Here is a 26,713-nt window from a genome sequence, read left to right as displayed (position 1 = left end):
GTTTACTAAAGTAATGCTAACCAGGAGTTCACGCTTGGCAAATGGGATAACTTTTAGCTGATTGCAATCTGCAACCCTCACCACAGGATGCCATTCAATTCTACAAGCTGCTCCTTTAAATTACTGACTTCGGAGTTTGTAGTTTTATGCATGTAAGATAAATGCATATAAAATAAACATTAACATCCCAATTTGTGTATGACATTCTAATCTGCCTCAGTGGTCAAAATGTATAAAGACATTTCCCCTTTTTAATATTTAAAAGAACGAAAGTTTTTGCTCTTTCTTAGCCACTTGAGAAGCTGCTTTGTCTTATCTCTCAACAAACTGCCTCAGTAACATCATGTTTGTGTTTCAATAGTGACAATTTATCTACGCTCTGTCTGCCCTGAGACCTGTCAGTGTCTTGAATTACTTTCTTTTTGTAAGTGCAGGATGCTAGAACAAATTCCCTCTTGGAGAAAAAAAAACATTGAGAACACAATGTCGCCCTGTCACTAAACCGTTCTACAATACAAGGCTCAAAGCAAAGAATCAACACTGTCAGCTTAACCATTATTGTGATGCGTATGAGCCAAAATTTCAGTAATCCGGAGATGAATACAGCAAAAGTCTTACCAGGTTGAATGAATTTGACTCTCGCCCCGGTGGAGTCCCAATGAGTCTGGAAACCAAAGTCTGGTCGACTGTTGGGTTTGAGAGTTAGGCTCACTCTCATGTCACTGTGATCCACCTGAAACACACACAAACGTAAAGCTGACACCCTGTGATCCAATGTCCCGTGCTTCCTGGTGGAAACTAGATACCTCAGAGGGCTGCTACACAAATATAGTGAGTGATACACACCGAGGGAGCAGTTTATTATGCACAGTGAAGTGCTATCATCACAGCAGCCCTGAAACTAACCCCGTCTTTGTGAAGTTCACCATATTCAGGTTTGGTTTTGTTCTCTGAGATGCTATTTTCAGGTCTGTGCCTTTAGTGGTTTAGCATTATATAAAATTGTGTGTCTTCAATCTTCATTTACTCAAATAAGAAGTATTAATATAAAAAAAACAACAACACCTCATACATAGCATCAGAAACTGAAAATTACTAACCTTCATAGAGATTAGCTAGTGACTCAGCGTATATGCACGTATTAAATATTTTTGAGCTAATATTGTTTAAAGGCCCAGCACACCCACACAGGTGTTTTCACTTACTCTGCTGATTAAAGGCTGATTCACCTGTGTGGGCGAAGCAAGAGCCTGCAAGAACGTTAACTTTAGCTTCATTTATCACAGTATTTTCAAAATTTGACTTGTCATTACAATATATTAATGTTTTCACTCTCTCATCATGACATTTCAGCAGAGGTGGAACCAAGTCATCGCTCTGCAAGTCACAGGTGAGTCAAGTCTCTAAAATTATGTCCCCAGTCAAGGCTGACAAGTATTAAGTCCTATATGTTTGGTGTTGAGTCATAGACAACTCATAGTGTGCTCTTTATCAAATGTAATGCCATTTTAATAACATACCAAGCAATTTTAAAATTTGAATTTTCAAAACAAGTTTGCTGGAAGGTGTAATTTTCCACTTGCGTTTTTTGCATACTGCAATTTTATTTATTTATTCATTTTAAAACCTCCACATAGTGTATGAGACCAAATTTATCTTTGGTATCATTTTTTCCCACTGGCACCAGTATAAAGTAAATTTTTGGTAGAGCACGGTTCTTTCCTGCAACTTTTGACTAGCTGCTGTCGGATTGGCTCAAACAAAGTGGTTCTGGAGAATTAAGTGTTGACTTGCTGGTAATGAATAGCATTAAGATTAGTCCATTCAGGTAATTAAGTGAGATGAGTTGATTTGTGGTGCAATTTTTTAATAACATACTTTATAATATTGGGCTTTTGGTGGAATGTATCAAGTATTTCAAGTCAGAAGGCTCAAGTCCAAGTGAAGTCACGAGAAATTGGTGCTTAAGTTCAAGTTCAGTTAGAAGTCTATTTTGATTTTGTTAAGTCGAATCTAAAGTCATCAAAGTTGTGACTCGAGTCCTATTCAATTCATGTGACTCAAGTTCACACTTCCACATCTCGGGCAGTAAAAATCATGAGTAATGGTCATTTATTAAGTCACAATAAATATAGGCAGAAATTAATCAAAGCCCGATTGCTGCGCCAAGTTAAAATCACTTGTAACCACTTTGACAGCTGGATAAAAATATAATCACTTTTCTGTGTTTTTCTCATCTAACTTTGGCTCCTTCAGTTCTTCTTTTGATCAACAAGCAACGCCACAAGCCAATACATGAAATTCATTTTATAATCCCTAATCCCTAAAAGAGTATAGTTTGACCAAACATAATTAAATCCCAGATTTAAACATCTGTTGCATCAATGTATACACAGTACAGAGGCTGTGCGCTAAAACACAATCCAGCATACCTTTGGGAGGTCGGTGCTTGCGTTAGATGGGAGAGTTGAGCTTTTGTTGTGGAGGGTCTGCAGGTCTGCATACGGCTGTGGCAGCTGCTGGGTTTGAGTGTAGGGCTGAGAGTGGTAGCCATTGGTCTGGAAGGAGGTCTGACCGGAGAGAGTGGCTCCTTTCACCTCCTCCAACTGTACTGAAGCTTTCTGCTTCGTCTGGCCAGTTTCCTGCTGTCTGACTGAAGCCTGGTGCGGACTCTGCAGCTGGACAGTCGCAGTCTGTCTCTTGAGTGCAGATTTGTTGGTTGGAGAAACAGATTCCTCTTTCTCGCTTGTCAGCAGCAGACCCTGGTTGTCGTCTACCTGGAGATGAATAAAAAAACAAGATGTGCTCAGAAGGTCAGCTCCAGATGAGTTTGATTGCAGCACTTAATCTGCAGTATCGGCGTGTGACTTAGCTGACGTGCGACAGTTGGTACTGAATGTTTACAACCAACAGACTTATGTGAAAGTAAGTGTGTTATCTTGTAATGAGTTGACACTGTTCACAATCACTCTCTTCATTATTAATGATTAGGGCGATCCAAAAAAACAAAGGTAACATGAGCTCGCTCACATATAGTTCACACACACACAGAGACAGGAAATGCTCCCATTACATTAACTGGCTTGAGCCTATTTGGCTGACTAAACAAGTCCCTGTGCACCCTCCTGAGCACTAACCCTCCATTAAGACAGAATTAGTAGCATCCAGATTGTAAAAGAAAATCAGCAGGTAGCTGATCCCTCACATACTAAAAGCTCTGCTACGCTGATTTCAAAATTCACTGAGAGACACAGACTTGTCTACTGTTTATCTCTTATCGCAGCACCACATCCATCACTGTAATCACCAGTTTTCTGAGAGCATCTTGGTGTCAAAATTAGACACATTTCAGTAAGTAAAGGCTGCGGATAAATTGTGGAGATGGGCTGTTGAAAAGTGACATTAGAGAGAGTGTTCCAGGTTTATCTGAGGTCGGTAGAGGGGGAGGATGGTTGTTAAAAAAACAATGGTTAACAGTACTAGTTAAATGTTTCATGTACACCTACTTGTATGCCGAGAAGTTACCACTAAAATATTTAGTTTTTACAAGAAAAACAGCAATGTAATGGTGATATTGTATTTTTTATTATTATCAACAAAGGCCAACATAGAGCCTTATTGTTTTCCAAAAAGATATACAGTGCAGGATTTTCCTAAAAACAATGTCTAGACTCATACAGAAGTAATTCCTGTCAATCATAACCTATGACCCGCTAGAAGTGTATTTTTTCTGCAGAGTCTCTGCCTGTATTTTTGTATTTTCTTCTTATTTTTGTGTTCGGGACATTAATGGGTGCGTACTGTCGAGCGTGTTTACAAACAGTACCAACAATTCTGCATAGTGTAACTAAAAACTACAGTGCCCGGCTAATTTAGGAAATTTTGTTGATGTTTTACTAGCCTGTAAAACGGGGACACCAGAGCAGCAACAGCACAAGTTGTGAGTGGTGAATAAGCAGCTGTGTGTGTCGGACTGTGGGATGGTCACGATGCTGAATGGATTTATGGAGCTGTATGTGGCTGAAGTGCTGGCTTTAAGCAGCTACCTCCGCGTGTTAACCTCTGACCCAGAGCAGAGCTGACAGTCCAGTTTTAATCACCAACTCTGTGGAAGTATATGAGATTGTACCTCCAAACTAACATGTAGATTTAGAAAGAATTATTTTAATAAATAACCTGAAAATTAGAAAAAAAAATGAATAAATAAAATTATAATCACCCTAAAAATTATATTTTAAAATATATATAATTCTGATCATTTTAGACAGTTCTCTGGAAATTTTTCCCAAGCTTTTGAAAAATATATTTTTCTAAATGTACTACTTTCTGGCAATTTGCAGGGGATCTCTTGCCAAGTCACTCATTCCCTTTTTCCCATGTTTTTTTAAGAAATCAAATTTTCTCAGTGTTCAAAGGTTTGAATACATCAGGCAGCACAAGAAAAGTGATGTCGATCCAGGTTTCAAAGAGTTAAACCTGAAAAACTCTACATAAGATCCTTATTTTCAACCAGAAGTAGTATGTAAATGTCTATTAAAATGTAATGACTTTTCATCCACTATAAATGGGACTAAAATGTTTCGAGCTGTCATTGACTAAAACTATGACGTATAAAAAAAAATACTAAAATATGACTAAAACTAAAATGCATTTTCATCCAACAACTAAGACTAAATTTAAAATAGCTGCCAAAATTAACATTGACTCCAATACATTCAAAGAGAAACAGTGCTTTTTTAATAGTCAATGAACTCACGTTGCGCAGTCTGGGCAGCGAGGACACCCTGGACGGCTTGGTCCCAAACGGCCTGGCCGTGATTGCAGAAGAGAGACGAGATGAGCCCTCAGACCTCCGGTATCCACGAGGGAGGCTGGCTGAGCTAGACCACGATCCGGTTCTGGAGAGGTACTTATAGAAGCTCGCAGCCTGCTGGCCTCTGCCCGGCTCCGCAGCTGGTTCCCATGATGTCTTCTGGCTCTCTTCCTGGGACGAGTCCTCCAGAGCATCAACTCCTGTCTTTGCACCAACACAGAGTGGAGGCTCCTTGTGACTCGACATGGATTCAGGAGGATCTCTGGTGTTAGTTGACTTTGTCATCACGTTTGGCTGTAAAGTTGTGATCAGAGTGGAGATTTGGTTTGTAAAAACATGTTCTGACTGGGCCACTGCAGATGTGGGCTGGAAAGGAGCTGAGCTGCCCTGCAATTTGACTTGTGTCTGAGAGCTGAACCGGCAGTCCGGGGATGGAGTGGTTACTGCTGCTCCATCTGAAGCCAAGGAGGCAAAGTGGGTCTCCTCTCCCAGGAAGTTCCCATCAGAGGCAGGCATGGCTCCAACTGATGATCCCTGAGGATATAGAAGAGATTTGCCTTTTATCATCTTTTTTAACTTTTCTGTTTTCAACACATTTATACTTAAGTTAAGTTTTTAAGTAAAAAGTTAAAAAAAGAAAATACCTGAAAATAAACAACACCAAAAAAAGCCAAAACCAAACAAGAAAATGACCTGGAAAAATAAATATATGTTTTTATTTTACATATTATATTTTTCCTGTATAATTTTAAATAGCCTATAAAATTATTGTAATAGCAAATATCATTTTCTGGACATTTTCCTATTTTTGGACATTTTTTTTTAAACTTTGTGCAACTTGTGTAACATTTCTTTTTAGTCACTGCTTTTTTCCCTATGTTTGAAGGAGAAATTTAAAAAAAGGTCTTTTTTTCAAAGGGTCTTGTTAAAAGCCTCTGAATGCAGCACAAGAAAACTAATGACAATCCAGGTTTTAAAGGGTTAAGGTCAGGGATGTAAAACAGAATATAGCTGCACACGCACCTGAGTGTGGGCTGAGTTGTAGGAGCTGCGTTGAGCCGTGGGGCTGAAAGGTGCCTCGGTAGCGTAGCTGCGGGCCAGCAGAGCTCGAGTGTGTGGCCGGAGATGAGAGCTGGTTGCTTTTGCTGGAGGAGAGGTGGAGTAAGGACGAGGTGCAGGATTATGCCTTCGTGGTGACTGCTGCTCTCTGGGGAGTTGGCATGTAAGGAAAGAAGAGCCAGTGTAAAAAAGGAAGCAGAAAAGATGGAGATGAGCGTGGGGGTCATATTACATGAGTTCACTGTGGCATACTTAAGCAAGGTCAGCAGCTTTTATTACATACTTTACCTTAATTCTTGGTAGCAACAAGGTTTGAAAGTGAAAGATTTTCCATGACATTTATAGCAGGAGCATACCTCTTCCGCAGTCCACCTTGTGCTTCATTCTTCTCGTATTTAGCCACAGCCCCGTTTGCCATCTGGTTAATAACATGCTCTCTGTCTTGTGACTTCCTGCGGATGTCAGACTTGGTGCTCCTGCGACGATTCTTCCACTTTGTCAATTCCTGAAACAGAAGCACGACCCAATAATACTGTTGTGTGCATATAGTTGCTATGTAATGCCATTATCACTAATTTAAAGCTCAAAACATTCCCTTTTGACTGATTATACTCTAAAAAAAAAAAAAAAACATCTTTTTTTTTTTCATTCTTGACAACTACAATTCTCAGAAATTAAATGAGACTGGTGGGACCGCCAGCGACCTCGGCCAACATTACTGTTTTTTAGAGGCTGTAGGGAGTTTTTAAGCTTGAGGATAGATCCTAGTATCATATAAAACTTCTATCATAATGCTCTGAGCCCTTATACACTCTAACCTTTCAAAGTTTGAGTAGGCATCAAAACAATGTTTATTACAGATTTATGATGAGAAAAACACACAGTACTGAGCTGCAACTCAAAATAATCTTCAGGTTCACAGCTTTCAGATGATGTATACCATTTCTATGTGGCATCTACTATTGACCTGCTATCTCCTCATAAAGAACCCCTATCCCCCCCATAGAAAAAGACAAAAATGAATCTATGGTGGTTCTCTGGGGGTTTAAGGGATTTATTGGCATGACCATTATCAGAAAACACTACTGCCATCTCTCACTACAAAGTCTGTTTGGCAGCTGTTCTGAAGCTTTCGATCAAATCACACAATCGTCCTCTACAGATGAAGTTGTTATAGAATTCAAAAAGTTTCCATTTTTCTAGAAACTTTAAGGAATAATAAAGCTTTAAGGACCACCATTATCAAGGTAAAGAATAAACTCAAGCTGAGCTCTGAGTCACATACTTTTTTTACTCTTTTTTCTTTTAGTAGATACTCCAGCTGCCCTAACAAAGCACACACTGTTGCATGGAGTATGCACACAATTGGTACATAATACATCTTCATAACCTTGCACCCTGAACTTTGACCCTCTTGCTCATTTATGCGTTGCCTTGGAGGAAAGAAAACATCATCGCTGAGCTTGCCAGAGACTGAGGTCAACCAGAGAGCTCTGCTGTTGTTACTTTGCAATGCGAGTTCTTTTCACTCTTAATTCATAACTGCAGTCATTTTAGATTCTAACATTATATTCATAACAAGAAAACTGCACATGCATTTGTCATTGTTATTGTCAATGATTATTTTTTCACTTACACAACTAATATTTCTATTATAATTTATCTGGTCATTACTCACTTGAATGCACTGTAATCTGTCAGTGTGGTTTCTGTCAATGATCTGTCATCTGTTTGCAGCTCAGATAATGTGATATATTTTTCGCTGCACAGAAGACTCTGGGTCACAATAGCCAGAAAAGCATGCTAGCTTGCATGCAAAATGCAACCAGATGCAACAGAACATGCTGGTATTTTTGGCATACTTCATTTGACAAAGCATTGAGACATACTAGATATTTTTTCTGGCATACTAAATAGTTTGCTAATATAGGCATTGGAGAAAATATTCAATCTCTAAATCAATATGGAATAAAGGCCTGAAAGTGCTCAGAAAAACAGGAATTCAAACATCTACAACTTCAATGACAACTAGACAAACTTCATCTGCTGGGGAACTTTTGAGCATATTGAATGAACAGCTGTTGAACTGACCCTATAGTCAGGCTGTTTTGTCAACATCTTTTAGTTGTAAGGCTTTCTAGACTTACATCATGCCACTGAGCTTCACTGTCCTTGGCAGCGACACTGCACTTGCGTATTTTTTCTTGATTCCACTCCCCTGCGATGCTGGTGTCCTGGTCCACATCGTAAATCGTGTTCCCATCAGGAACTTTACGCACAGGGTAAACCATTGGGATGTCGCTGAGTGATTTGCTCCTGGTTCAGACAGACAAAGAGACACGAAAATAAATAATAGACCTGCAGAGCAAACAAAGATTGTATTTAGAACACCGCAGCAGCATCATGTAGCATGATGAATAGTAGTTATTGCAATGCAACGCACACAAAGATGCTGTTTAACACAGACAACTACTTTCTGCTCAGCTCTCTCTCTCTCACACACACACACACAGATAATACTGTACATCACAGGCCGGCACGCCACAGGATTAACAGCTGCAACACGACACATTCTGCATCCAAACAACAGAATCCTTAGCAAAGTGTGAGCAGGAGAGCCACATTCAAGTCAACTAACGCAGCATTATAAATGGCAACAGATGTTGCTGTCTGGATAACACAACAGCCCTGACTTGAAACAAGTAATAGCACTGCTGTGGGCAACAGAGGGTGTCAGATGTGACATTCAAATAACTTACAGCAGCATTTAGCAGGTGGTACATCAAAAGTGTGACATAATTTGATGGGAGGAACCAAGACTGTGATTACAAACAATCCTGTAGTTTATCATAAATTCTACTGTCAAGTCTCTGCCCCGAAAATTAATAGTAGGAGGTATACTGAGTGCTTCATCTTTATGAATATTATGGTTGCAGAATAATTTCAGATGTAGGTGAGCTGAATACAAACAAAAGCACACTCAGATGAAGCAGCAGCAAAGCAGTTATGGTCTTAAACACTTTTGCCCAAAACTTTAAGACTCACCAAATCCAGCCAGGGTTGACCTGAACTGGTCTCTCAGGCCTGACCTGGATTTGATTTGCTCTACAGAACCAAAGAAACACAGACTGATGAACGCCAACATGCATCTAAACATAAAAAGGCACCTGATGTGACAAAAGTAAGGTCTTGCCAGAAAGTACGTGTTTAAACGCACAGTATTTCAGTCAGTTCATCAAGCAATCAACACCAAAGCCTTAATAACACTAAGTAAACCAGAACAACTCTCTAAACTCAAAATTTGCATTTTTTTCTGTCTGTTTGTTGGTTTATTTGTCTGAACATGTAAAGTCGATTTAAGACAATGTTTTGTCTCCCGTTCACTAATCATGTACATGTATTTATGTACGTTGACTTTGGAAGGGAAGATAGGCGGTCAGATTGGGAGATGTTACTTGTAACTTCACATCTTTTCCTTCTGAATGGAAAATCAGATTAAAGTTAATAAAGAGTAAAACAGAAAATATTAGCAAAGCAAAAGCTAAGTTTTATTTACATAGCAGATTTCATTACAGGTAAAAATACAATATGGTGCACAACATGTGAGCTACTATGGAAGCTAAAGCCAAAAACACTATGTGGATAGTGAAGATTAAACTTACAGACTTAAGTTAGTGAAAATAAAATACATGCATAAATAAAGAAAAAAATATTAAGATGTAGGAATAAAAATGAAAATAGTTAGGACCGTCAACCAACCAGTAAGAATCAATACATGAGTTAAACCCAATAAAACAGGAAAGAATAAAATGTAAGAGTGACCAACCAGACCACTGAAAGACACAGCTAAAAAGTATTGTTTTCAATTTAGTTTTAAAGGCTATAGCATTGGAGCAAACCTACCATGACTGGGTTATTGGGTAGGATGTTCCAGTGATTTGAAGCACAAAAGCTAAAGGCAGTTGAAATAACCAGACTTTTTCTAACAGGTGACCTGAGGAGTCTAGCTGATCTCACAGGCATGTCAGATGAATACAGGGGTGCCAGTCGATGTAAGACCTTCAAAATGAGGATTAAAAATTTGAAAATTAATTCAAAAATTTACTAAAAGCCAATTATCAATATCATTCTGTCTCAATAGGGCTCAGATCACTGGAATAAAGAGTTGCATGTCCTCAGCATCATTATGATAACACACATTGTGTGTCTTGATGAGCTGGCCCAGAGGCAACAAGTATAGACTTAAACAATCTTCGATCTAAAATTAGTGCTGGAACAAAAGGTGTTATAAATAACATGATTCTGTTATGGCTATCAAGGTATGATACAATGCATGAATCATCTCTTTAACCATCACGAACTAATGAGTCACTCAGCATGAGGCTGTTAAAAAGTCATCACATTGTCAGTGCTATGAAAAGGTGCCAGATAATACAACAGCCAGTAGTTAAGGAAAACATTAATCAGTAACAGTGCAAATTCAAAGCACATTCAATTTTTCTGATGACCTCATAAAACATCTTTTCGTTTACCAGGGCAAAATTTGCATGACAAAATTAAGTAGTTCAAGGATGCATTAGAGATTTGCAAATGCAAAACTAACAGGTTCCCCTTGCCACTGTGGGATGCAACAAGATAACAAGTAGGAGAGTGTGTTAGAGCTTGTGTGAACAGTCTGTGCAGTGTGTCTGGGACTGTGTGTATGTGTGTGTGTCTGGGACTGTGTGTGTATGTGTGTGTGTTGGGTGTGAATCTTCAGGACAGGAGTAAATGTTCAGGTTTGGGAAAGTTTCTTAGAGATGGTTTTGAGGCTGTCCAGATGTGGCAGAGATGTTTTGTATTGTCGCAGTCGTCACTAGCCAGGAAATTAAGTCCAAGGCCTCCTCTGAAGAATCCAAAGCTTTCTGGCTACAGTGAAAGAAAATAAATAGAAGATGCATGAAATGACAACATCATTAAAAGCAGACTTTAATAAATAACACATGACGTCTTCTATGGATAATAATGCAATAATTTGCAATCTTGGTTGCAAACTAGCGCTAGCTATTTCTCTGTGCCAAGTAAACTAGGATTTAGGCCCAATCCCAAAACATCTCTTGCCACTACCACCTAGGCCTTATCCCCCTGCTCACATGTTCACATCCAGGGGTCATCCATTACCCCTTGAATCTGCTTCAAGGGGCAAGCTGGCACTCGAAAAGGAGGGGTAGGGGTAAATATATGAAATGGGATTGGGCCTGTGAATACTAGTGTAGTTAAGCTGGATTTAGCTGTAGCCACAAACTTTAACAGAAGGCATTTTACCGCATGCCATCATTTCACACAGCAGGTTATTTTCGGAGCACACACACAAGAAGTCTTTTAAGTTTTGTGTGAGATTTTGCTACAGAGAGTGTAGTAAGTCAGGCTCCAGCCTGCAAAGCCACAGGTAATGTTCTTCTTTTTTCATTTTCTTTAAAGTTACCAAGATTACTTGCTGCTCAAGAAATGCATCAACAACTTTACACATTAAAGCTAACAGCACAAAACTGCAGCTTCAGCTCTGCCTTGTATTAGTTTTAAGTAAATCTTAAAGCTTTCACACTTGCACTATCAGTACTGCCTTACATCATAGAGCAGTAAAAACAGCCAACAGACCTTAAGCCTTGCATTTTACGGTACCAGGGTCTTCTCTGGGAGCCGAGATAGATTGTGCGCACACGGGTCTCCTCTTCAGGTGTCCAATATTGGGGTAAAAAGCGGTCGTAGTTGGGGTTGTTTGATGTCTGATGAAGAGTCTGCTGCACGCGCCGCAAATATAAGTCATCTAGGACAGGATCTGCATCAGTATAATCATCCTCTGAGTCTTCCTCACACAGAGCTCTTAAGAAAAGCTCCTCATTGATGACACAGTCGGGAGGACACACAGTGAGGTGGGGTTGAGGAGAGAAAGGGGCATCCTCAATGCTGCAGCAAAGAGTGGTATACCCACATTTATGATGATCACACAGACATCACTTTGGATAAAGTTGTAACACCAAGTATCACAAAAATGATCTCTGAGCTGCTCCAAAATGTTAAAAGGCAGAGGTGAGGCTGACGATTAATGCATGGAGGCAAATTCTGTTGTTTGTCAGATATGGTTAGGGTTATGCAGTGCTTTTTAACTTCCAAGCATTTGAGTGGTTGGTAGTGTGGTTGAGCAATAACAAAGTAAAGCAGAGCACCGACAACATGCTGGCCTGCCACATCAAATATTGTGTGTTGTCATTTACTTTTGAAAAAAGTCTTTTTGAGTAAGATTGTTTTAAAACAGACAACTAAAGACATTCAAGATCAAAAATACTCCTTAAAGTGGAGATTTACCTGGTAGGTTTGAGCGGTTTTACCACAGTATTTACAGATCTTGCTATTATGATTTTAATAAAATACACAGATACTCCTTTTTTCAATTAGATGGAGATGCTGTATTTAGGATGTATTGCATGCAGTGCACATGATGTGCCACCAGAGAGCAGATGAGAAAGATGGTGACTGTAAGTTGTGTTGTTGTGTTGAGAAAACTTGATAGGACTGAAAACAAAACAGGGAAAATATCGATAACTGGCCTTATTTTCATATCTAACTTGGTGAATTAAGCTTTCATTTCTACCAAACCAGAGTTGGTGATTGTTTGAATGGGCGACAGGTAGTGCCGCCAGTTAATGCCTACATACATACATACATACTTAGGTGAAATTTCATGAGGGTGTAAAAGAATGGATACTGCCCAAGACTAAAACCTGCTTTTAACTACACATTCACATTTGCATGTTGGTTGCTCTGCATATTCTGCATCCATTTGGGGCATTTTGGGCACATCCTTCAGACATTAACACAATGTATCTGCAAGATGCAATACATACTGTACATAAACTGTAGGGGAAGTGTTAGCAGAGTAAGAGAAACATATTTGCCATTGTCATGACATACTTGATGTATACCATCTTCAATGGAGTCATTTTTTCTGCCATTTCATGGTGAACTCATAATTAACAATACAGTAACCTCCTAAAATGTTGCCTATTTGTTGTTTACATCATGCAAATCTGAAAGTTCTGAATTTTCTGTTGTGCCACCTAGTGGCATCCTCCAGTAACGTTGTAAATACTAAAGAATGTCAACAATTTTGTCCACAATGCATAGCAAACATGTGGCTAAGAAGTAAGTAGCAAATAGCTGGCCTTATAGCCATGAAAATCTTTTTATTTATTTATTTTTTTTAAAAAAAGGTACTTTATAAATAGAACTTAACAGTGAGAAAGTGGACTTTCTGCTGTTTTCACAAACAAGTGGTAGAAACCACTTAGACATCACTCAGCCACTCAGGCTAGACTGACAAAGTAATTTTGATGTAATTCTAGCAGAAAAGATGTCATGATACAAGGCTTAAATACTATAAAAATATGAAAATAATTACCATCTAGTGTGAAAGTGACTGTCTACTTGAGATGACTGTTTTTAAATGCATGCCTGTCTACATTATTGATTTTGGCTTAGTGTGAAAAAAGGTGATATAAGAAAAGCAAAACTGTCTGAAAGCAGACTGGTCCTTAATTGATTCAATAACCCTGAAATCCTATCCACATTTTATGTATTTATACTGATAATAGATATTATTGAACCCAATTCTCTAACAGCATTTTTGCCTTATACAATATTAGGAAGACAGCAGTTTCCCCAAAACTGTATTACTGTTGGACCTTCAGAATAAAATGATCTTTTCTAGGGTATGTTCAAGACCAAATTACAAAAGGAATATCTTAACAATCGCTGAGGAATTGAATGTTAAAGAAAAATGAAGTCAGATAGTGCAGGTAGTCCTTTTTCAGCTCTGAGCGAGTGAGTTAGTGGAATGAGTGAACTCTATGTATACAGTAGGTGAAACATTTGCAGTACCTGGACAGCGGACTTCCATTCTCCTCCTGTCCTTGCTTTCTCCGTTGTAGTGGCGGTGGGAAATAACCTTTTTTTTGCTGGGTTGATGGCTGTGTGTTTTCCATCTTGAACACCTGCTCAGCTTCAGCGTCACTTCCACAACCTTGACACCGTACAGATGCGCAAAATGAGCAAAAGGAAAGATTTAAGTTTCTGAAAACTGAGCGATGTATGCATAAAAGAGTGTCTAAATTGCAGATGATAACAGAGAGGAAACTTTAGTGGCTGACTGAGTCCTCACACAGCCAAATATTCTGCCCTTTCCCATCACACACACTTTTATCACCACAGTGTGGAACTTGTCACAGTCTGTCACTGACGTAAACGGAGACCACGCACAGCAGAATGCAGACGAATGACACACTGAGTAAGAAGATCACAATGTTGTTGATCCGACAAAATTTGGCTGACCAGGCATAATACTATGGTTGGTGATATCAACATTTTGTTATGCAACAGCAGTTTGTTAAGCAAGACTAGCTTATGCAAAGAAAAGTGCCCCAACAACAGAAACTCAAACTCATCCAGAAAAAAAGGTTTAACTTTTGGCCACAGTGTAGTAACTATCTTTTACAATGAAACAACAAGTAGGTCACACAGGTGCTGTAATGGCACAAGTCGTTGGATTGTATGGAGATACACTTAAAAAAATACCTTCGCTGTTTTGGCGGAGGGTTCGGGATTCCTGAACCTCAATGCTGTCCACAGAGTTTGCCGTCTTGTAGCCCGGTCTCATACGCCGACAGTCCTCCCTCTCTGGGTACCAGCAATCTTTCACAAACATGGCCTCATCTAGAGCCTGGATTTAAATAGCAGTGTCAATTGTTAAATACATAAATTGAAACAACTGTATTAAAATCCTTAAGTAAGAGCAGCTTACCTTGGACAAAGCCAACCCTAAAAGCCCTTCAAAGGCCTTTAAGTTCAGCTGAGGACCACTGTAGAAAGCATCCAGGTGAGCTTTGCGACCCAACCAATAGATTGTGATGAGAACCTAAGAAAGATGGGACAAATGCTGCAATCTATTGCAAGACTGAAGTTGATAATTCAGTCCAATTCCTAGCTTTCGATTCAAATGCAACCCAGGGCATGTGCTCAAGAAAACAAACATGTCCACTAACTCTGAGATTCACAAAAATCTACAGTTGGCCTACATCAACTATCACAGCCCCGACACAAGATGTATTAAAGAAGTCAACTGTTTACAGTGGGAACCACCACAGCCAATAGCATACATTTGTACAACCTGTGTGCACCCATTTTTAATTTAACAGCTCATGCAGACTTTGATGACTTTTCAAGGACCCAATAAGATTGTTTTTCTTGCCCCACTAGCCAGGTGTCTTTCAAATATATCTGGTTCAAAATTATTCAAACTCTTTTAAAACATAATTTTAGTTAGGGTGAAATGACAAAATGCAGGTGATGGTTAACAAAACATTATAACACGTAGATGCATATTTGAGCTAAGTTACGTCAACAGCTACAGAAAAAGAATTTGCCGTTATGTTACATTACATGGAAGGTTTTCCATAGAAGATTATTGTTACAATATCATTATACACAAGAACATTCCATGACTTTTCCCAACTTTCAAGGATTTTGAATAATTTCTCAACTTTTCCAGGCTTGGAAAATATTTTTGTGAAATTCTAATGACTTTTACAGGTTTTTGATGACTTTTGGAACCCTGCACATAAATCACTTCAAGTAAATATTGATGAAAAGATCATTCTGCTGAGTTCACTGTGTGCGCTCTTGCTGTGTGATTACATGGGTTGATGTTGGCGACCTTGGGCTAAATGGATCGGAGGCTGATGGGAATGTTATCCGTTTTACTGGTATTTGGTGATTTGGTATTGGACAAATTACAAATTTGACCTGATGGTGGTTCTGGATAGAAAGTCTTTGGATGCTGCTAGAATAGCTAAAAATTACATAGTATTGAGTGAGCCAAAAAACACATAACGAGGGAATTTGTTTTTCTTTCTATACTTCAGTTTCCCCACAGAGCATCAGCCACAGGAAAACTTGTAAGGCGAGGCACGAGGCCTTCACAAGACAGCTTAAAACACTCTCCATGGTGCCAAATGCTGTCGACAGCAAGTGAGACACACACCTGACAGCCATTAGTAAATACAGAGTAAAGGCCTGTGAAATATAGACCTCTCCCTGGCATTAAGTTTATTATTATTTCAGCAAGCAAAGCGTTCTGGACACGATTTATTCCTCATTTTCCTTGAGGCAAGATTTTTTTTTTCTTCAATTTTTTTTGATGGACGGCCTTTCTCCCTGGCAGAGCAGCAGCCTGTGTTGCAGAGGGATTATCCACAACACTAAATGTCAGAATTTCTCTATCTGTATCTTAACAAAGTCATCATAGAGCAGTCGGCAGATTGAAAAAAAAAAAAACTTTAAGGGCTTTGAGATTTGAATTATTTAATAAATATTTTATAGCACAATGCTAGTCAGATGAAGAAAATGAGAATCTTGAGTGGTAATAAATGGCTCTGTATGGATTCCCCATTATGCTTGATCATTGCCTGTAGCAGTTACCTTACTGGTCAATTGAAGATATTCACTGAATAACGACATAATGTCAGAATTCTTGCAATCATTGGAGAATAGCAATATAACCTTATGAAGGAGTACTTTCCACATTTTTCTGCATAAATGATGTACAGAGAGCCGCTGTCAAAAACATAGTTCTGTCAGTTGTTGAAGCTTGTTTGAATCTTTGAAGGAAATATTGTATTTTTCAGTCATTTGTACAATCTGAGCATAAATAAGCATTAAGTGCTGATGTAAGTTTTAAATACAGGGACATGATGTGTTCATTATTCTTTTATAGTTTATCACTTACCTCATGCCAAGGGGATCATGACACTGCATATTACAGGTCATCATAGCATGATCCCATTTAATGGTGTTAATGGCCACAAAAGATTGCATTTATTGTAAATGATTTAGGACCCCTTAAAGGCGTATTTCACTGTTGAAAAGATGGTCTTTTCATAACACTAGGCTGTCTATGCTGTAGAAAGATGCAAATACGTTTGAAATTTGTGCTGTATGACCAGAGAAAATGGAGAAAAAGTGCTGTAATTTGCATTTGCTCAAGAGGCAGAAAACCTACAACTACCAGAATGCACTGCACAGGACCAATAAGTGCTCCGGCTGGTAGGTGATGTAATAACAGCTGGGGCGATTTTCCACAGTAAACAATATGGCGGCAAGCTGAAATGATATGATTTCAAATTACAGTCAAACGTTAAGCTAAATAGGTTTCTCAAAACATGTAGGTTAGAAACAGACAACACAGCAACAGAATCTTAGATTATATTTTCTCTGCACTGTTTCATTTTACCATTTAATCTCAGTATTTTCATAACAAAGAGAATAAGTATCCTCAAACTGTGTACTAAAATACATTCTTAAGATATTAGAGGTGTGACATGGGCAAAACAGTACAGTCTTGGCCTATATTTGATCAGCATTCCCTAGTTTTACAGTTTGATCAGAGATGGTCTGAGTTTTAGAGAGAGCGAGGGAGACGGACGGCCTCTCTCAATTGGATTGTACACTCTTTGACTCCGTGGTGGTGGGCATACAAAAATGCAGAAGTGCTATCTGTAGTTTTAGCAACAGCCTAAGAGCCTGTGAACCCCCCCCAGATTTAAGCATGAAGATTTGAGTGCTAGTAAGATGGAGGGAAGTGTACCACAGTTCTATTACTTTGTTACGATACAAAGCTGATCGAGTCCCGTCAATGAAGGTCCTTATTTTCATCAGAGCATTAGCAACCACTGCCATAAAAATGGTTATATTGGATTAAGTATACAATGAAGAAAATGTGAATGTAATAATAAAGCAGGCTTAGCACACATCCCTCCAAATACAGAAAGCAATTCTCAATTCATTTGAATGTTTAGGGTGCAACAGTACGCGTCAACATTATTCCCCATTGCATCACTGCTGTGCATAAAAACAGAGTGACGCTCAGTATTCAAATTTACTCTACAAACAACTCAGCTTCAAGTATTTGTGTATCTGCACAGTGACCTGCAGGAAAACTGTGGACTTCAATGGGCGCAAATTGACCCTAATTGGTTAATTCAAAGAAAAATGCTACACCCATTTCAAAAGAAAGAGTGCTCTGACAAACAGCCTCATTACTGGGACTGAGCTGTCAGCTATTGTGAGATTCAAATGAGGCTTCCCAGATAATCAAACAACCCTTATAAGCTTTTGAAACATGTAAAATACCAAATGTGCACACAGGCGTGCACATGCACAGCACTCACATGTTCCACACACACAAAACACATGCGTGCTTGTTGCAGTTGGGAGAGCTGAGGTTATATATACAGTTTAAAGGCACAGTGATGGAAAAACAGACTATCTGGGGCTTAATACCAGATTAATGGGATGTGCTCCAAACTAAATCAACAAAACAACACCCTTGACCATAATAACCCTGATTCTTCAAGCTGGCTGCATCAGGAGCTAAAACCTGTGGCTACACCTTTTGGTAACTGGATTGATGGATCCAATTTTGGCTACTGACTATCTTCTGTGGCAGGTAAATTCGGTGGTAGTGTGAGAAAAGTGGAGTAGGACAAAGTTGCCTTTAAGGTTTTAAAACTCAATGGACAAGAGAGGGAATCAGGAAAACATGAAATAGCAAAAAGAAATACAGCTTTTAGGGGGAGAAAAAATCCTGGTCAAACTTACATTTTTGAGTCTTCTGCTGCTTTCATCTCGCCTAAAATAAAAAGGAAAGAGAAATAAATATCTATTTTATAAACATGACAGGAAGCTGTTAGGGGAAAACCGGTGACATCTCAAGCCTCCTTATTTGCAATGCTCTACTAATCAGCTACTTATCAAAATTTAGACAGGCTACCAACTTGCATAAAGCAGCAGCTTGTCGTCAGCCAAAGCTCCTTCCTCTAGGAATGCAAAGCAGCTGTGATGCTAAAACTATAAAACTCCTTTGCAGCACTGGTATTGCAAAAAAAAAAAAAAAAAACAACCTCCAAGTTAAAAGTGCTCAACGTAGCTGAATCAGAAAACATTAGAATCCAGCAGACACTGTCAGGTTAGTAATTCATAGTTAGATGACCTTCAGAAGTAAAAGTACGCTGCCATGAGCTCCTGCAGCTTTGGAGAGTCGTACACATACACTTAACTGGACATGACACTGCTTCAGTGAGACATCTGTACCTGAGTGTTGCCCGAGTGGACAGGTCCTGCAGGTCTCCTGGATGAAACAGCTGAGACACATTCAGCCCCAGTTTCCCACAGGCTTTCAGGAATACATTCACATTATCCTGGACGGTAAAATTACACAGACAGAAAAATGAGAGCAGGTAGACAACTTGTGGAGAATCTGGAGAGGTTATTGATGCTTTTTGGGATTAAATAAAGACAGGCGAGAATGCTGAAGGCCACAAACAACCGCACATGATTTTATCTAATATATAACAGCAGCAGCAGTTTTTCTAATGTCACAGAAACCACTCAGAGAGAAATGTGTCGTCACACTGTCGCTGATGCGTCTGTGTTTTTGTTCTGGTGCTCCACACAGATCTGAAACCTGTCCAGCTGCCCACTCATTGTCATCAGCGGCTCTCTGAAGCTCTGCACTGAAGTGACGGGTGTCCCAGAAGACCGCTGGTAGTAAGCAACCTTATATTTTTATGTTCATATAATGAACCCAAATTCACGAATATGTAGGATGTTACTAGAGACATTCCTGTAACATATATTAATCTCAAACACAATTTTGGCCTCCCAGAATTTAATGATTGATTCCAATATTTAAATGTAATGATAATTTGATATTTTGTGCCTAAACGCAATGAGTCTTTATGACAAATAACCGTATATTCTAATAATAACTGAAAAATCTTGAGTATCATTTCAGTCATAATTGTGCAGCCTCAGCTATGGGTATCATCACTATAAGGCCACAATATTAATAATTACATTAAAGACACTTTTGCAAATCTGATATATTGGTTAATGGAAGGTAATGTCAAAGCCGTAACTGATATCTAATTTGGTTAACTTTAACTGATATTTTCATTCATCAATGTTCTTTTTCTTTAAAATTTGTTTGAATAACTTTTATTAGAATGCTATCTATTTCCACTCATTCTATGACCTCGGTGTGCTACTTTATATCCAATTCATTGCTTGTCATTGTCATCAGACTTTATATGCAGTCTGTGGTCACCGCATATCAACAGTTCATAAGTGACAACTGATTGTTTTCTTCTGAAAATAATTAATGATTAATTTTAGGTACAAGTGGAAAACAGACCAACTGCAGGACGTGAGTCTCTATTGGTACACATACAACACACTGTTTTTGAAATAAAACTAATGTTACGTATAATTGGATAAAAAGTCTTTAGAAAATAAAAATGAAGCAAATATTCACTGGGATTAATTACCAGTGTCAATTAATGGGTTCAAAGTTGAGAAGTGCTACAAACAGGACATTTATTCTGTTTAAATGGCTACTTGAGGTTTAAAAGAAAATCAATATAAACACCAATGTTATGCTTAAGAAAATGTCAGCAGTAATGTTAAGCTATTATTAATTAATTTGAGTTCCTTGTTACAACATGCAAAAACACAAGAATGGTCCTTTAGGATGCAAAACTAACTGCTGATTCGCTGCTGCATCTGCACCTTACACCCCACCATCGCCACCTTCAGTCCTGCTACCACTATTGGGCTCGGTCTGTTTATTGGCCCCTGATGGGAAGTTGCAATTGATCTCTCCCTGACCTTGCTTTGGGCAGTTTTAGCAATTATACTTGAATAAAGTCATCGAAACAGAGCCTGGAGCCAAAAATAAAAATCTGCATTTGTATTTATGCCAACTAAAAAAAAATTTAAAAATAACTTTCAGCAGTTCAGTTGTCGCACTGAAAAACATTTTCATGATCATTCAGATTGTGGCAACATTGTCTCGCAGTGCCTTAAACAGGAAACCACACAGTGTGTCAAACTTCCTGGCTAACAGGTGCCTTCTTATGTTCTTGTTCAGCACTCAAGGCTGCCTGGCTACCCGTCTCACAAACACACAGACAAAAACATGCAAACACAGTAAGAGCTGTGAAATCTGAAACTCACCAGACCAGCGATGGGAGTAGAAAGCCTGTTTACTCTCTTAATGATGCCAGGTTTCAACTGGTTGATCAAGCTATAAAGGGAAAACAAACAAAAAAAATCAGCAGTTAACAAATATTCCAGCTTTATGCCTCACATATTTGACAACAAACATATATTGTATCATCAGGGTCCCATTCCACAACAGAAGCTAAATAGTGTTGGGCTAATTAATACTGACTTGGATGTCAAACAATGAAATTACATAAATTGGTAAATGCAAAAAAAACCAAAAAAAAACGTATGAACCAGTATGATTTTATCTGAGACAAAAAAGAGCTTTTAACTCCCATCACTAGACTTCTGGGTAAATCTGCCAGCCTATTCTTACTGCCCAAATGCCTCTATATGTTTGGCTCATTGTTATTCTGCAGCTACAAGCTGATGGTAAAGTCGGTATTTTTTTTAGTGTGCTTTGGAGGAAAATGGCAACTTCTTAAACTCCACAGAAAATAATACAGAAACAGAAAATTGGTGCAGAAAAATCAGCAGGTCTAGTCTGTATTACATGTTATTTAATTCTTAAGATGTGCATTTTTTGCCATTTACCTCAACTTAAGGTATGATTAGAGATTCTGAGGGTACTCCATAGTGCAATTTAGGATGTAACCATCTTCTGAAGTGGAACCAGGGCTGCTGCTGGAGCTAAGATGGCAAATTCGACTGACTACACTCTATTCAAAAGGTTTGCATGGTCATTTAGCTTGAATTTAATTACCTAAAAATTAAAATGTGACTTTGCAAACAGTTTGTGCATCATTACTCACTCGCAAAGCAGGACTCCATTCTCTAAGGCCGCACGGAAGTCTTTGCAACCAAATGATTTTCCAGTCACTTCCTTAAAAACAGAAACACCAGTATGATTACAACTCATTCACTGACTAAAGCATTTATGTTTTTACACCATTATCATCAAATGCTGTGATGACACATATGAGTGAATGTATCTGTCAATGCATTCTAGAGCTGGATATGTTTACCAATATAAGCTTTTATCAAGTTAATATCTATTAGCATGCTGGTATTGGCAAACACAGCAGTCACTAAATACAGAAAAGCCAAGCTGTGTTTGCATACATTTGTAAACAATTTTCAGAGTTTACCCAACAAAGATCGCTGCCGGGTTTATTGCACTGTTAAATATCACGTCAGAATTCTTTGAAAAAAAACAAAACAAACAAACTATAATTATTTGAGAGATTATTATCAAAAAGTTGTTTACGCTACATAAAGAGCACTATAGGAATTAGTCCTAAAACCTGGTAACAAGTTTGCATTTTAGCACTTCCGGTTCCTTCATCTCAAACAATGTTTTTTTGAATGGGTTTTTGGTTAGACGCTTAAAATAAGCTTTGCTGTTAATATAATGGTTAAATAGCCCTCTCATGAATTTTGAAGTTGCATGTAAAAAAGGCAGTTGCTCGTATTCATATAATATTCATGCAAAAACGGCATTGTGGTGGTGACCTTGATGCAACTCCATTCCCATTCCTTTCATCCTCAATGTAATAATTCAAAATCCAGTGCAGAAAAAAGTCATCCCAGCACCCATCTATGTATATATTGATATTGGACTCAAAGATACAGTCCTGCTGTCTTACACCAGGTCCTGTATTTCTAATAGCATCACTGTTGTGTGGAAAAAAATAATAGTCAACACAGTATAAAGTAGCACTGAACTTGAGAAAACAGAAAACAATGAAAATTTGATTTAAAGAAACAGCTCTTTAATTGCTATGTGGTTGAAACGGTGTTAAATGCACTTTAATTTAACTGTGTGGTTTAACTGTTGAGATTTGAGTTGGTCTTTAATGCTCTCCTGGTAAAATTCACATTAAGCTGCTCAGTAGCTGTTGGTGGGAAAAAAACAACAATGGCAAAAGAATAGATAAACATGGTTCTGGTTGAACTTAAAGTAATTTTTTAGCCCTCAGTGCAAGCATTCCCCTGCTTTTGGAGTTGTTCTCAACAGTAAAATAAAGTTAAGTAAATTAAGTGGGCTCGGTACTGTTACGATTCAGCTGAAAAATCATCCAGCTACTGCACAAAAGCAAGGCTTTGTACAAATAATCACAGAGTATCTACTAAGCCAAAAGTGGGCTATAAAAGAATAATGTATATAGACAAGCATTCTCACAAAAAACTGCAAATATGCGTTTGATCAAAACAGTACAACACAACCTAAAAGATTTTACATGGCAGAAGCAAGCACAAGGCAAAGGGGGCTTGGTAATGAGGACATAAAAATGGGGCTATTAAGGTTCGGCTCCATAACTAACAGAGGGCCCCAAAAGGCTATTCTTCTCACTAATTAGTCCCCCCAGGAATCCACAATCACAATTCATTTCTGGTAGAACTGGGCAGCGGACGCGGAGCGGAGGCTCCTCAGTGGAATCAGGCAGACAATGCAGGGCCAGGTTAACACAATAAAACACAATCATGTGGTCAAGATACTGTCTGTTCTTCAGCAGCAAAACTTTAATTGTTCATTTCAATAAACAAACTGCTCCTATGAAACCACAGATACAATGGATACATTTTCAACCATGCATGACTGAGTGTGACTTGCAAACCTTTCTAGAAAACTTAATTTGTTAAATGCATGATTTCATAATCCACATGATCCAGTTCCAACCATAGACTGTATATAAAGGATTTTTTATTTATAGTCTATGGTGCCAACATACAACCTACAGGGTAATCTAAAATTTAAAGCTGCAACGATTAGCTGTTAATTAATCTGCAATTTTTTTTATTAATTTAATTTATTTATTACTTTTTAATTTATTTTTGCCTTTATTAGATAGGACAGCTTAAGTGTGAAAGGGCGAGAGAGGGGATGACATCCAGCAAAGGGCCGAGGTTGGAATTGAACCCTGCAGCAAGGATGTATTCTGTGTACATGGTGCACCCGCTCTACCAACTGAGCTACTGAGCGCTCCAATCTTCAACTATTTTTATAAATGTATATTTGTTTAAGTGGGCCGGCCTACCAGGCACAGAACCAGAGGTCCAAAGTGTCAGCCCCCCTCTACAAAAAAAATGCTAAACCACCACAGCTCCCACTGGTGGGGCCTTTTGCATATCTGCGCCCAGGGGCCCTTTGTCTTATAATCTGGTCTTGGTTCCAGCTTCTCAGATGTGAGGATATGAAGCTTTTCTGTGTAAACTGGACTGTTTATTAAATAAAATGAGACATCTGAAGATGTTACCTTGGGTTGTTAATATTATACGCTTAATTTTTCACATTTCATGATATACAAAATGATTAATTGAGCAAATAATTGGCAATTAAATCAATAGTGGAAATAGTTGTAAGCTGTAGATTGAGGTAAATGAAAGGATAATTGTACTACAATTAAGATATAAATACCTCTTGTTAACACTGTTGCAGTGTTTGGACTGTGCTGCTCTTGTTTGACCAAAACCTAAATGGCTTGTTAACAGAATGTAGAAGAAGCAAATCCATTCTTATTTCTTCTCAAGTTTAGTAGGCACTGAGTAAAAACATTTACGCTTTTTAAGCCTAATTGCCGCTAGAACTGTGCTAATGAGAAACAGCAACAATTTCAGGACACTTGACCACATGGAAGCTTATTATCCTGCAATGTGTAACACTGAATATTAGTGCTAACACATCCCAATGCTGTTTGGCATGAGGGAGCGATTATGACACCATTTACAATACCATTTCCTTAAAAGCAGCATGCTTTGCTTCCCTCCTGCCTCATACACATACACACACACACACACACACACAAACACATCACTGCTCATCCATCCTTTCATCCGTCAGTGCAGGAGGATAGATGGGTAAAATTGGCATGGGCTCACCGCCAAGAGCACTCTGGACAGAATTCTCATAATGATCCACTCAGACACAATTGACATTAATGGTCACATTTAGAGTTGGTCAGCATACAAAGCCTGCTGTCTACAAGTTGCATTCATGGGTTATGATTTAAGGGTTACAACTTCAGCAGTGTTTGGACAGGAGCAGCCTGTAACAACCGAGAAAATGCATGGCTATAAAAACCACATCCTCAACAATGCGTGCACGGCAAAACCTGCCTACAGCACATCTCAGTGGACGGGCACTAAAAGAACAAACATTACCTAATTATCTGCCTTCCCTCCATGTGCATTTCCCTCTGAGGCTCCTGCAGTGAAATCATTTTTATCTGTGCAACCACAGACAATCCTCTCTGCGTCAGGAGGCTTACCTGAGTCTTATCAGGGTGCATTTTGCATTTGAACTCAGATATGAGTCTGTAAATTTAGGTTTATGAGTGCTGAGTCACAGCCATTTAAAACACAAGAGCATCAACTGTTTTTAAGTGAGTTAAAGTCGAAAGAATGCACAAGTGGTTTTCATGGCTGCCACTGACTGAAAAAAAAATCCTGTCTCCACAACGGGTTAAATAACTGCCTAGCCAAAATCTTCATGGTTGTTTGCACAGGAGTAATTGATGAGGAACACAAATAGCCTCTGAAACAAATGAAGAAATAAAAAGAAGAAAAGGGGTGAAATGAAAGTTAAGTATGTACCTCAATCCAGCGTCGAGCCTCGTTGAACGCGTCTGCACAGCTGACACTGGTCTGCTGGCGCCACTCCATCTTCTGTTCTCTCAACAAGCAACAGGCACGACTCTGATGAAGAGCAAAAGAGGTCATCATTTCTTACCTCGTTCATCATGGAGCGACCACGCCATGAATTACCACCGAGCATGTCAAATAAATAAAATTAAAGCCTACAAACACAAGAAAACCCCATGCAACTTGATCTGAAATAAGATTAATTTTAAGTATTGCTTGCTCAGTCAGTCACCTTGTGCTGTGTAGCTGATCACCGGTGAGAGAGCTCCTCTAATTGACACCCAGTTTATCACCAGACACTTCTGCACTTCTGCCACCGACTTTCCATCACTAACTAGTTTCATTTATTGGTCTAAGTAGGGAGGAAGGTCTCCGCCCACCGCCAAACTACAAGCAAACTTTTGGAGCTGAAGTGAAACCGACTGAGGGATGTGCGGAGTGTGCTCGACCCTCTGGTGGCCTGTTGGCGTGTGAACATGCACAGAGATGCAGCTGGAGGCACGACAAGGCAAGTTTATTTGAGCACCTTTTAAATATACAGGCAATTTATGGTGAACAAATAAACCACATTAAACATTCATTAAAAAAAATTAAGATACATTGGAATAAAAAAATAGACCCACCCAAAACAGTTAAAATAAAAGCTATAGAGAAAGGCAGTCTGTGCAGTTCGATTTTCTGTTGAATTTATTTTCAAATATTGTCCATATGGTGTTTCAGAGGGTTTTAGTCTTAGCTTGCCAAATGTTAATTTTTATTTTGGTGGAGGTTTCAAATAATCCGACTTGATTTTCTGCCTCTCTCTGCACTGTATATTCTTTGCTATTTATTTATTTGTTTGTTTGTTTGTTTTGTATTTTTAATTTTCCCATAATGAAAACATTAAACATTCGTCAAAACTCTTAGAAATAAGTCTGGCGGAGAATACTGAATCCTTAATTTATAGTATTTAGTTACTTATTTAGTTACCTACTTCTCCTTAAAGTAGTCAAACTTTAATAAATTGTGTCTTAAATACTGATATCATGACATGAAATACTCTCTATGTTTTGCCTTTATTTGATAGGACAGGTTATACATGAAAAGCGGAGAGAGCAGAGTTGA

General features: G+C 38.6%; 1 protein-coding gene across 7 annotated transcripts in view; it reads right to left on the bottom strand.

Annotated features, from left to right (window-relative positions):
* lmo7b (LIM domain 7b) overlaps positions 1-25,992 on the bottom strand; it is a 38,104-nt gene extending 12,112 nt beyond the window's left edge. For 3 of the 7 annotated variants that reach the window (XR_006106126.1, XR_006106127.1, XM_042493292.1), the window contains exons 1-16: positions 25,842-25,992; positions 25,562-25,663; positions 21,781-21,851; positions 20,978-21,047; positions 19,055-19,161; positions 18,563-18,593; positions 14,709-14,822; positions 14,483-14,627; positions 13,790-13,931; positions 8,918-8,977; positions 8,020-8,188; positions 6,229-6,377; positions 5,837-6,020; positions 4,757-5,347; positions 2,433-2,777; positions 619-733 (exon numbers count right to left, since the gene is read on the bottom strand). Coding sequence is in view for 5 of the 7 variants with exons in the window: in XM_042493292.1 (XP_042349226.1) it covers positions 619-733; positions 2,433-2,777; positions 4,757-5,347; positions 5,837-6,020; positions 6,229-6,377; positions 8,020-8,188; positions 8,918-8,977; positions 13,790-13,931; positions 14,483-14,627; positions 14,709-14,822; positions 18,563-18,593; positions 19,055-19,161; positions 20,978-21,047; positions 21,781-21,851; positions 25,562-25,630 (2,362 nt within the window). In the remaining 2 variants the exon portion in view is untranslated. The remainder of the gene's footprint in view (positions 1-618; positions 734-2,432; positions 2,778-4,756; positions 5,348-5,836; positions 6,021-6,228; positions 6,378-8,019; positions 8,189-8,917; positions 8,978-13,789; positions 13,932-14,482; positions 14,628-14,708; positions 14,823-18,562; positions 18,594-19,054; positions 19,162-20,977; positions 21,048-21,780; positions 21,852-25,561; positions 25,664-25,841) is intronic. The other 4 variants (XM_042493250.1, XM_042493267.1, XM_042493259.1 and 1 more) reach the window with 2 other exon arrangements.
* Between the last annotated feature and the right edge of the window lie 721 nt (positions 25,993-26,713).

The sequence above is a fragment of the Plectropomus leopardus genome, chromosome 1, assembly GCF_008729295.1.
Source record: "Plectropomus leopardus isolate mb chromosome 1, YSFRI_Pleo_2.0, whole genome shotgun sequence".
Lineage (NCBI taxonomy): Eukaryota > Metazoa > Chordata > Actinopteri > Perciformes > Serranidae > Plectropomus > Plectropomus leopardus.
This window is presented reverse-complemented; position numbering and strand designations above follow the sequence as displayed.